Source organism: Idiotropiscis lumnitzeri, chromosome 16 (assembly GCF_059441095.1).
Source record: "Idiotropiscis lumnitzeri isolate Australia: NSW breed Sydney's pygmy pipehorse chromosome 16, RoL_Ilum_1.0, whole genome shotgun sequence".
NCBI classification, from domain to species: Eukaryota; Metazoa; Chordata; class Actinopteri; order Syngnathiformes; family Syngnathidae; genus Idiotropiscis; species Idiotropiscis lumnitzeri.
This window is the reverse complement of record NC_142406.1, coordinates 14,666,751-14,678,195: the sequence shown is the minus strand read 5'-3', so window position 1 is coordinate 14,678,195 and position 11,445 is coordinate 14,666,751. Positions and strand designations below refer to the sequence as shown.

Genomic DNA, 11,445 nt, shown 5'->3' with positions numbered 1-11,445 from the left:
GATGCTGCAGACACTCCAAATGGGCACGGCTCGATCGACATGTCAGGAATCCCCGTTACTTGCTGCTGCCGTGCGATTTTTTTTCTTTTGTGTATATTTTTGAGCTGGATTCGTGGCATTTCAAAACGGGAAACATGAGTACGTTAAATTTTGGTGACGTCACCCCCAGCGTTAGTTCCCCCACCCCCGGCTTTTTAACCACGTGTCTGTTTTCAGGTCACCCTGCCAATCCTGTCTAATCTCCTTTACTTCTGATTAGCCATCTGACCCTCTCCCTATCCTTTCCCTGCTTTTAAACCAACGTTAACCTGCCGTAGTTCCACTGCAGGTTTTTTTTACACTTGAAATGTGGAAAAATCTTGTTGAGTCATGGGAGTTTACTCGTAGACGATGGATGGCTAAAGACCTGACAGGTACTTTTACAACATGACACACTTTGGGTGCAGGATTCCACATCAAGTCTGATTGGGATTAATTACTTGGTAGACATTAAATAAACTTGTGAAGATTTAAGAGTCTGTAGACCCAGTTGGAAGGTTTTCTGCTATTCACGCCTTGGGAGATGGCAGGTGACAAACTGCATGTGAAAGCTGAAGGGGAAAGTGTCAAATTATTTTGGGATAGGACCTCCAAACTCTTAAATAACATATCCATCGTGCATTGGAAAAGTAAATGCTGATTTAGCTCAAATAAGCAAAGCTGTCAATGATTCCGGGTCATGAAGTGAAACAGTCTCGTTTTTATTCTCACTTGGTGAGAGATTGTGTGGGGGGGTCATACGTGTTTTTGCCACTGCATCTAAAGTTTCCACTCTACGGAACTTTTTTAGTCCTCATAAGATGCCTGGAAAATGTTGATATTAAGTAAAAAAAAAAAAAGAAACACGAGTCAATTTACTGTTTCTTATCCTCCCAAACTTGACCTCCAACATGGCGGCTGAAGCAAAGTTATTGTTTTGGGTATGTTATTTTGAGCAGGAATGTTATTTGCAGGTTTTGCTTCACACGAGGTGGTGGAAAACGCTCGCTCGTGTCTTTCTGACCCCACTGGAGGACGAGGCTGTTTGTTGACATAGCAGAGACCCCCATTCTGCCTCCCACCCACCCACGCGCTCCACGGTCAGCGTTTTCGCCAAGCCGACACGCTTTCGTCTTGTGGCCGCTTGCAGCTTCAAGCTCTCCCGGGTGGGGATAAAACCGGACGATATGTAAGAATATTAACATTATTTGTGCATGGCTTGAAAAGTGAACGCTTCGTTTGGGTTGTGCTCGTAAATCTTTTGGACAAAGACGATACCTGCGAGGCTGCGACGATACGAAGGAGTGCGAGTTAGCTCAAAATTCGGTTTTATGCAGGATATTGCGAAGCTGTTTTGTTTATTTTTTTCATCTGTTCATCGCGTATTTCGACGGCTGTAATGGTAGCATTAAGTTAAAGAGTCAACCGGCTCTTGCTAGCTGTTAGCATGTAAGCTAACGTAGCATCGTGACGTGCGTGTGTAGCCTAAGGCTTTTCTCGCCCACACAAAACAAACGTAAAACACAAAATCTTTTAGAATAAATGACCATTTTATTTCATTTGGAGTTCACTGTGCCATCCCCCCATTTAATTTCACTTTTTTGCATCGTAACACTAGAAATAATTAGCCTTGTATCTTAGCAACAATGCTGCTAGGTTACTGTCACCTGATGAATAAGGACAGATGAAAGTCTTGCTAGAATGGCAATCTGTCATAGTAACTAGCAATCTAACTAGCTATCAAGGGAGCTAGCTAGCTTCCTATAATTCAACACCTGCTAGTGACTTGCAATGCAATGCCCGCTTCTAACCTGTTTGTCCCTCTCAGCTGTCTCAATAATAATGGGACACCGCAACCAGAAAATGTGGCCTCGGCGAGGATCGCCGCCCCTGCTAACGGAGTCTCCTTGACCCCCCTCACCACCGACGACCATCAGCCCTCCACCTGGCCTCGACTTTGTGCCGCAATGGCGAGGGGCTGCCATTTACTCCCACTTGGCGTGACTCTGCTGGGCTTTCTGAGCTCCTCTGTGACCACGCTGACGCCTCGGGTCTCCTTCCCCATGGGTGAATGGAAACGTATTATTTTTTTCATCACCGAATCCCCATTCCACGTCCATGCCCCTTATCCTCGCGTGCGATCGCAGGTAGTCCCGGGAGGCGTCTCACCCGCTTCAGCAGCGCCGACGTGGGCAACACCACCACGCTGCTGCTCGGCGACGGCGACGATACACTCTATGTGGGGGGGAGCGATGCTGTGCTGGCGCTGGATGTCAGCCTCGACGATGCCATCATCCTGAGGAACAAGGTTAGGGAAAGTGTGGTAAATCAGAGATGTACAGTATGTTAGGTTGCTTTCACCGGACATCGTACTCTCTTGTAGCTGGATTGGCGGCCTTCGGAAAAAGACCTGGAGCAATGTTCCATGAAAGGCAAAAAGATGGCAAGTAGCTTGTTTGCATATATATTTTTTCAAACTTCTATAAAATCAATATTTTTGGTCGTTGTATGAATAATATATATATATATTTTTTTATTCCAGACGGACTGTCATAATTTTATCCGTGTGCTGCTGTTCCTGAACGCCACTCACATCTACGCTTGTGGAACATTTGCCTTCAGTCCACGTTGTATCTACATTGTAAGTTTCTCTTTTGTATACATGAAATGAGCCCAACCAATGAATCAGCCGACTTTATTTAGTGCGTCTTGATTTATTTTGTAGAACTCGGATACGTTAACGTTAAGCCTCAAGCCCGACGAGGGACGAGGTCGCTGCCCTTATGATCCCTACCAGCGCAACACTGCTATCATAGTAGGTATGTGACGCCAAGATGTTTCTTAGCCAGCTGGCTTGCTGTTCCTGTCCTAATTTGCAACCATTAACTGTTCCCGAACGATAACGCGTTCAAATCACGACAAGCTGCCACTGAGAGTAAACATTATGCGACCGTTCTGTCGTGATGCGTCCCCCAGACGGAGAGCTTTACACGGGCACGGTGGCCGACTACCGGGGCAACTGGCCGCTCATCTCGCGCCACCTCAGCGAAGGCTCCCGCGTGGACCTTAAGCTGGATGACACACTGGGATGGCTGGAGGGTGAGGACACGGCGGAGGGCTCGGCGTTTTTGTTGACGTGCATCGTAAGTTGTTTTCTTCTGTCCTCGTGCAGATCCGACCTTCATTAGCTCCACCTTCATTCCGGACGAGGGCAAAATTTACTTTTTCTTCAGCGAAGTGGGCCGAGAGTACGACTTCATCGAAAAGTTTGTTGTCTCGCGTGTTTCCCAAGTCTGCACGGTAACAACGGATGGAAGGTCACTATTGGAAGGGAATGGCGTTTATTACTTCAAAAACCGCGTTTCTATTTTTGTTGTTTCCTAGAGCGATGTCGGAGGACAGCGGACGCTCCAGCGGCGCTGGACCACCTTCGCCAAAGCGCAGCTGCTGTGCCAGGCGGATGGCGAGCTGCCCTACAATGTCATCCAGGACATCGACAGCCTGCTGCCAGTCGACGGCTCGCTCACGGACGACACGCTTTTTTACGGCATCTTCACCTCTCAGTGGTCAGTATGTTGTCACCAATGTCAAACCGCAGACATAATTATATAATTTAATAAAGTAATGAATATTTATGTTTATAAAACTGCATGATTGAGCGCTTTGATACCCCAGGGTCCTTGAACTCAACGCAGTCTACATTTAACTCTATTATGACAGGCCCTACAGGAATGTTTTTAAGGAAGTGGATTTAAATTAGAAAATAACATTTTATTAATTTATAATTATGTACAGCAGTTTTTTTTTTATTTATAAATTTTCTAGAAATATTTTTTATAGCAAGGACAAAAGGAAGTAAAAATTCTCCACGGCATATTATGGGACATGTGATTGGTCATCAGGCGTCCACATGGCTTCTCCTTCACAATGCCGTCTTTTATACATTTTTTTTTTGTGTTGCATGCGGAGTCACGCGTTGTTTGTTTGCCCTTTCAACGCAGGTCAGTCAGTTCGGGACTGTCGGCCGTGTGCTCGTTCCGCTTGGCGGACATAAAATCTGCCTTCACGGGCAGCTACAAAGTCCTCAACCGTGACACGTTGCAGTGGAGCAACAGGGTCCAAGAGAGGGTGGCCAACCCGGGCGAGGTAAAAGAGTTAAATTGGTCAGGCTCTCGATTAAATATCGAGTGTATCTTGTCTTTGGTTTGGATTTTTGAGGCCGTCCTTTGCTCTCGTCTTTAGTGCGGCCTTCACAACGCGTCGGACAACGCCCTGCGCTTTGTCAAGGAGAATTTCCTGACGGATGACAGCGTGCGACCGGCAGGCGGGCGTCCCACCTTGGTGTCCGCCGAGCACCGTTACAGCCACCTGACCGTCCAGAGGGTCCGGGCAGCAAACGGCGTGGACTACACGGTCCTCTTTCTCCTCACAGGTTAATCCATTTTGTCAGTTTTTTTTTTGTGGTCAGGATTCCTAGCAGGACAGGTGTAAAACGTATCGGAATGTGTTTCAGAGTCGGGGTACCTTCACAAAGCGGCGCTGCTGCCGAGCGGGGCGCACGTCGTGGAGGAGGTGCAGGTCTTCCTCAAACCGCAACCAGTCAAGAGCCTGAAGCTGTCCGTAACCAAGGTTGACCTCATTCTGTGGCGGCGTCACAAAGAGCGTTAAGTTGTCGGCGTAGCTGAAGTCTCACAAGATTCTTCAACAGGGCCTGATCTATGTCGGCACGTCGGAGGGCGTGCTCAGGCTCCCGGCTGCCAACTGCTCCTTCTACTGGACCTGCGCCCAATGTGTCCTCGCCCGGGACCCCTTCTGCGGTTGGGACGCTGCCCGCCGGGCCTGCGTACGAGTCTCCGCCGCCCACCTGGGCCAGGACGTGGAGGAGGGTAGCGTGGAGAAGGCGTGCAAGAGCGTGACGTCGCTGCACAGAGCTCGATTCGGGCCGAACAACCTGCCTGCGGGTAAGCAAAAGTTATTCAGATCCAACAATTTTCACAATTACTGATGTTTGCAAGCTGAGCCATGATTGGTCGTTACCTGAATCCTGCGCAATTGTGATGTCAATTTTGGTCGAGCGCAAGTAGCCAAAAAAAAAAATCCTCTCTCAATGTGGTGTCCATTTAGATTTGTTGCCCTCTAAAGCTTTTGTAATCAGTCCATCAGTTTTCCCCAGGATGCTCTCGAGCTGTCATCTGTATCTCAGCTCCCTGTCCCGCAGGGGAGCCGCTGTCGGTGTCTCTGCACGAGGTGGTGCGCCTCCCGTGTCCCGCCGCGTCGCGCCTCTCCCGCCAGTCGTGGGAGCGCCCCAACAGCCGCCTGTCCCCGGAGCTCTACCTGCACCTGGATGACGGCAGCTTGAGCTTCGTGGCCACGCCCGCCACTCTGGGCCACTACCTGTGCCTGTCCACCGAGAACGGCTTCCGGCAGACCATGGCCGTCTACCACGTCAAGCAGAAGAGCGGCTCCTCGCGCCCCGAATCCACGCTGACCACCGCCGGGCAGCTGGGCCGCAACTTCACCCTATGGATGGTGAAAGCGGCACCCAAAGAGGCCGCCTTCCGAGACGGGGACTCGCTACTGTCGGCGCGGACCCCCTCCTATCTGAAGGAGCTGGTGGCCGTGTCGGTCCTCTTCGTGCTTTGCCTGAGCGTGCTTCTGACCATCCTCCTCTATGTGGTTAAACAGCGTTGGCGTAGCCGCACTGTGCCGCAGCAGGCGGCGGCGGCTGATTTGGACAGACGGACCCCCGCGGAGCACGAGGCCCTCCGAGCGGGGCCGGCGCAGAGCAAGCAGAATGGACACGTCCAAGGCGCGCTCTACAACGGGGCGCTCGCCGCCTCCAACGGACACTTGCCCAACACGCCCATCTGAGCGCCGGCACTCCAGGTAGGGATGGAAGACGTCGTTGATGCGGTACTTTAAATGTCCAAACGTGCCAGGTAAGATGCCACAAAGGAGTATTTGGGTCACGCCGAATTGAAAAAGACAGCACAAACTTTATAATGAAGGTCAACGTGCTTTGTGAAGACAAGTTATAAGAAAAATGTCATTAGTTGTGGAAAACAAGAATTAAGTGGTAAAATGTATTTTTGAAAATTAATTAAATTTATCGAGAGTGAAGCTTTATATTCCGACTTGTGAAAAATGCACAAGAATGTCGTAATTTTATGCGAAAAAGTGGTACCAAAATAATTTTGTAATGTGACAGGAATTAAGTCAGAATATTATTTTAAAAAATACTTTGTAATATGTTCAAGATCTTAAAGTCGTATGATAATATCAAAATGCTGGTGTTAAAAATGTCGCAGGAGTTAGGTTGCAATTATCCCAAAAAATAGTGTTCCAAATTAAATGAATAAAAAATTAAAGAATACCAAAAATCTTTATTTTTTTTACGTTATCCAAATCGTAATTTTCCTAGAACGTTTTTTAAAAAACTTTTTAGAAAGCCAGACATTCATTTTACAAGAAAAATATGTAACAATAATAATCACAATATATTGAATATTCCTACAAAAAAACCTAGCTGTTTAGAAACAAGAATACGACAATTGTCATAATTTGACAAGAATTGTGACGCAAGACGAAACAACCTAACGTTGATGAATTAAATTGTATTATTTGACAGGAAATTTTTATTGTATTGTGAAAAAGTTACAAGAATACTCATGATAGTCTTGAGTTCCAAAAATGTAAATTTTTATGCATTTCAACCTTTTTTGCAAAAATGCTACAAAAGGATTTTTTTTTTTTTTAAGTGACGTTAAGCTCTATTGAATTGTTCTTGCACATTTCAATGTGGCCCTAACACTCCTTTGTAAAATGCCTCCTGGCGGGCATATTATGGCAATATTTTTGTTTTTCTTTTTAAAAAAAAAAAAAAAACAACTTTTCACTTTACCAAAAGCCACCAGTTAGCATTTGCTGCCACGTGACTGCTACATGTACAGAACTCTTGTTTCAGTCGGATTTCGTACAAAATGTCAATGTTTGTAGAAACTCAATGTTTGCACACTTTTCTCACATCTTTATGGAACTCTTTTGTACAATTTCTTTTTACCAAACGGTGGCGTGATACGGGACGCATTGCCGCTCCTGAACGTGCCTTGGCTCCACTTCAACACGTGCACCCTGTAATAATGTGACTACTGAACCATTTGGTGTGTTCTTTTTGAATGTTAAATGTGAACGTGGTACTCATGTGCTTTGTGACCACTTTTAATTCCCTCTCGGTGGGGGAAAAACGCGGACCAAATATGCTGTTTTTACGGTGAGCTTGACTCCCTTTGGGTGTTTTTTTTTTTTTTTTTTTTAATGGTCTATTTTCACAACTGGACCGAATTCGATAGGGGAAAACTCAGCTGTCGCTACAAAAAGTGTCAGCGATCAGTCTGATTGTGAAATCCAAGCACTATCCAAATAAATATTGTGTTATGTGAAAGCCTTTCAATGTCAGTCATGATTTCGCCTTATTAGCTTTGTGCAGGTGAACAGCATTTAAGAATAGAAGAGATGCTTCGTTTCCGAATGATAGTTTTCAATCGGCTCTGTCGCACATGGTCATGGTCCAAAAATTATAACTTTTGTAAAAAAAGAAAAAAATCATAAACTGCAAAAATCAATAAATTATTAATTTTTATAAATATATTTCCCAGTCGTGTAAATTATATGTTCTATGTTATTTTTTTAAATAAAATACCACATTTGTTTCAGATTTTTCAATTTAATAGGATAATGATACGGCATTTTGTTTTTGTACAAAAAAAACAAAACAACCTAAAACTAAAAAAAGAATCATCAACAAATCATTTGCACCGTCATGATGTGATGACATCACTGGGGTACCTCCCTTCCCTCCTTCCTCTCTCTTGGACTGCAAGTCTGCAAAAAGTCTGCAGCGGCCCGTTTGCTGCAGTGTCCGCGCTCACGCTCTTTTTTTAGCAGCCTGCCTGCACGACGACTTTATCGTGACCGAGAGGAGGCTCCTCGGTGGCTCAGCGCAGGTAAGAACATGTTTCTGTTTCTGATGCATGCGGGCTGGGGGTTGTATTTATGTCCCCTTCTGGAGCACAGCCAAGTCATGCTGCAGCTGCAGCCCACTTTGCTGCAGTGTTCCACTGCAGCGATAGATGTTTTATTTGATTGTCGGTAATGGAGGCATTGATAGAAATGAAAAAAAATAAAAATAAATCAAAGCAAAATCTGCATTTTCACTGCATGTTATGGAAAGGTATCAAAGGTAACAATAAGAGGGAGGCAGATGCATGGTGTGACCTGTCCCTTTAAGAGGCCTCAGTCTCCAAAGTCAGAGGACACCGAGATGACCTCAACACGGGCAGATGCTCTCACCTAACATTTACAACCAAAATTCCAATATGTTGGATGAAACGAAACCAATTCGCTTTCACGAACTGTCCCAATTTTTTTGTTCGTAAAGGTAGCGAGATGGCCGAGAACGACCCAAAAGACCCGACACCCCCGCCGGGGACGCTGAGCCCGGGCCAGCTGCAATCCCACATGAGGATGGAGCCCAAGACTTTGGGGGTGGCTGAGCATTTTAGCATCCAAATCACATGCAATGCTAACATGCTATCAACGTGCTAAACGATAGCGGCTACCTTTCCTTCTCCAGGCCATCCAGCTGGTCATCGCCGTGTTGCTGCTGTGCCTGAGCATGTCCGTGCTGCGAGTGCACGAGATCCACTTCACGGCCGACGTGGCGCTCTTCCTCGCCGTGGTCATTCAGGTGGGACAGTTAGCTCGCGCGCTAACATCAAGCATTGGTTCCGACCCCGCCGTCCTCCGCTGAGCCTCTGGATCTTCTTTCCACCAGGTCTTCTTGTCGGGGTCTGTGTTGATCCACTGCGGGAGGAGGCCCACTCTTTTTTGGGTGAGTGGGCTTCCGTTATTGTTCATAGTTGCAAAGGCGAGGAGCCTCATGCTGCTTCACCTAAGTTGAAAACGACAAATGGAGCGCGGCTGTGCTTTCTGTTTATTGGAGTGGATTTGAAAACTTTTTTTGTTTTTGCTCATTTTTAGTCATTTATTTATTTACTTATTTTTATTTTTGCGGCAGTTTCCATGTCTGCGGTCGAATGAGCTCATGTTGGAGAGCCAAAATTAGTTTGTTCGCTACCAGCCAAGTAAAAAAAAAAATATTTTTGAAGTCTTTAGCCATCAATGGCAGTCAATAAGTTAACGATGGTGAAGATCTGTGAAGTCTACCGTTGTTTTTATCCGTCAAGTGGCGATTAAAAAATATCTTATTTTGTGATGACACATCAAGATCTGGAACAATTTAATATTAAATGCATAATTTACAGTTACCAGCTAACAAGACCATCACTTGAGTCGGACTAAATATGCATCATTTATTTTAATTGATTTATTTAAATGTTCTTTCTTTTTGTTAAATGGATAGGCATTAAAAGAAATTGTCATTTTTTTGTGCATTTTATTTGTTTTCTGCGTTGGAAAATGGAGCACTGCATTGTTTCTTTGGTGTGTTTTTGCAGGTCAAATGCGCGCTGGTTCTTCATCTGATCAGCGCCGCGTTCTCCACCGCCGCCCTGGGGCTGATGTCCAAGCACCTCCCATACAGGCAGGACTCGTACCACTGCGAACACTGCCGCCGCCTGGAGTACCACGCCGTGGTAATGCAACACTTGTATTGCATCTCGTTCGATTGCGCGGCCGTAGCGAAGTCGCAGTCGCTAAATTCAACCTGTCTTGTCTGGTGCAAGACTGAAACAATGTGTTTGCGAGATGGAAGGAAATATTCATAGAGTGAAAACGCCTGTTCATTGATTGGGGATGCGTTCCAGAACCGTCGGCCACGAGCTGTGCTGCCTGATGTGGCTTTTTTTTTTTTTAATTCTTATATCCAAACCCATTAAAAAAAAAAAAAAAAAATATACAAATTTGCGATAAAGCGGGCTTGACTGTATTATTTCTAACTAACGTGCTAACCGTTGTTATGCATTAGTGGCCCAAAGCCGACTTTTTGATGTTTTGTCTTCGCAGCTACATTGTTTCAGGAAATGCACCGAGCTGATCGAGCAAAAATGCAAAGTAAGCGGACAGCCATCGTACATTTTCTTTCCCGCCTCACCCACTCTTTCGGCCTGCGTGTAACATTTTTACGTTTTCCCTAAATACGTGTGCCTCGCGTTGTTTAGATGTTGATCGACGGCATCCTGGGAACGCTGGTGGTCTTCTTGGTGCTGGAGCTGCTGATCTGCATCACCGCCATGCTCTTCGGCCTCACCGTGCTCGCCGCGCGCAGGACTCAGGTGGTTGACAGTGCGTAACATTCCGAACTGAACAATTTATTTATTTATTTTTTTACTTTTTTTGGTTGTTGTTCAGGCCCCAAGTGAGCGACCCCGCTACCCACAGACCCGCCCGCCGCCGTCTCCGGCTGTTCAGGCTGTTCGGGCGACTCCCCCGGCTGCGGCTGAGCCCTCTGCATCCCACGTACTGCACGCACACTGACACACACACACACACACACACACACACACATATACAGACACACAAATGACTGTGTTTACCTGTGAGCAGGTGGCCGTGGTGGTGACCGAACCCGACTCTGATCTCGTGGAAGACATCGCCACCCCACCAACCGAACCTCAAGTGGAGCCCATTTAAAAAGCTTTTTCACACGCACGCACGCACGCACACATCGTGTGAATGAATCCTGATGCCACATGGTTCCTCCTCTTGAGGGAACAAATGTGAGTGCACCGTCACACATAAGCCACGATCAATGTGACAATAGTCTATTGAGAAAAATATTAGAATATACCGTAATCTGTGTGTATGATATAGTCGAGTCACGTCACAAAAAGAAATGATGCTGTATTTCTGCAGCTAACGACCAGGAGCATTGTTTTACTTAACTGCAGATGGGATGGTCATTTTTGGACTCTAACCTTGTATATTGGCAGTGATGCCAAGTTAAAAGGTGCTATTATCAAATGTTTTGTTTGGATGTTACAAATTTTAATGTATTTCATAGGAACCATTTCAGGGTGTAATCTGCCTTATTTTGCCCGAAGTCATCTGGGATAGGCTCCAGCACCCTCCCGCTTTTGGGCCCAGTTTAGGTTCTGCACTATACTAAAACCGAATGGTCATTAAATAAAAAAATCTATTCAAATTGGACTTCCTGATGTGGAATGTCTTTGTCATCTTGTGTTTCTCCAAATAAAGCTGACATCATAACCAAGTTCAATCTTTGTATGTTCTTTATGTTCAAATGAGTCACATATAAAAAACGCAACACTGTGCAGAGGCAAACCAAGACATAAGTTTCGAGGAAAGAGGAGAAGCACAAGATGTGATGTAATACTGCCCTCCTGTGGATAACTCCAGTAACTGTACCCAGGATTGACGTGGTCCTGATGCAAAACAATGGCCGTCCTT

At 45.9% G+C, this 11,445-nt stretch overlaps 2 protein-coding genes across 5 annotated transcripts; both read left to right on the top strand.

Annotated features, from left to right (window-relative positions):
- The first annotated feature begins 5 nt into the window (after positions 1-5).
- Positions 6-7,462, top strand: sema4ab (sema domain, immunoglobulin domain (Ig), transmembrane domain (TM) and short cytoplasmic domain, (semaphorin) 4Ab). Of its 3 annotated transcripts, none has more exons than XM_088318457.1 (15): positions 6-413; positions 993-1,207; positions 1,847-2,085; positions 2,166-2,326; positions 2,402-2,461; positions 2,561-2,659; positions 2,744-2,837; positions 2,995-3,117; positions 3,191-3,318; positions 3,403-3,584; positions 4,020-4,164; positions 4,261-4,450; positions 4,532-4,647; positions 4,727-4,979; positions 5,237-7,462. In XM_088318457.1, exons 3-15 carry the CDS (start codon positions 1,986-1,988, stop codon positions 5,887-5,889), a joined length of 2,304 nt encoding a protein of 767 aa, XP_088174583.1. In that variant the 5' UTR covers positions 6-413; positions 993-1,207; positions 1,847-1,985; the 3' UTR covers positions 5,890-7,462. The 3 variants fall into 3 exon arrangements, with proteins under 3 accessions (XP_088174583.1, XP_088174582.1, XP_088174584.1); XM_088318456.1 differs by having other exon boundaries at positions 5,222-7,462; XM_088318458.1 differs by lacking the exons at positions 6-413; positions 993-1,207 and having other exon boundaries at positions 1,888-2,085; positions 2,170-2,326; positions 5,222-7,462.
- Positions 7,463-7,881: 419 nt separating this feature from the next.
- On the top strand, positions 7,882-11,248 carry LOC148321621 (uncharacterized). 2 transcript variants are annotated; one of them, XM_088318462.1, is made up of 9 exons: positions 7,882-8,021; positions 8,456-8,562; positions 8,651-8,764; positions 8,852-8,908; positions 9,534-9,671; positions 10,042-10,089; positions 10,197-10,310; positions 10,387-10,494; positions 10,582-11,248. In XM_088318462.1, exons 2-9 carry the CDS (start codon positions 8,464-8,466, stop codon positions 10,666-10,668), a joined length of 765 nt encoding a protein of 254 aa, XP_088174588.1. In that variant the 5' UTR covers positions 7,882-8,021; positions 8,456-8,463; the 3' UTR covers positions 10,669-11,248. The 2 variants fall into 2 exon arrangements, with proteins under 2 accessions (XP_088174588.1, XP_088174589.1); XM_088318463.1 differs by lacking the exon at positions 10,042-10,089.
- The last annotated feature ends 197 nt before the right edge of the window (positions 11,249-11,445 follow it).

Bases quoted from the DNA above. Each gene is read 5' to 3' on its own strand.
- sema4ab (XM_088318456.1), top strand. From the start codon at position 1,986: ATGGCGAGGGGCTGCCATTTACTCCCACTTGGCGTGACTCTGCTGGGC. The intron at 2,838-2,994 runs GTATGTGACGCC...TGCGTCCCCCAG, and splicing joins CAACACTGCTATCATAGTAG to ACGGAGAGCTTTACACGGGC. The intron at 4,648-4,726 runs GTTGACCTCATT...ATTCTTCAACAG, and splicing joins TGAAGCTGTCCGTAACCAAG to GGCCTGATCTATGTCGGCAC.
- LOC148321621 (XM_088318462.1), top strand. From the start codon at position 8,464: ATGGCCGAGAACGACCCAAAAGACCCGACACCCCCGCCGGGGACGCTG. The intron at 8,563-8,650 runs GTGGCTGAGCAT...TTCCTTCTCCAG, and splicing joins TGGAGCCCAAGACTTTGGGG to GCCATCCAGCTGGTCATCGC. The intron at 10,311-10,386 runs GTGGTTGACAGT...GTTGTTGTTCAG, and splicing joins TCGCCGCGCGCAGGACTCAG to GCCCCAAGTGAGCGACCCCG.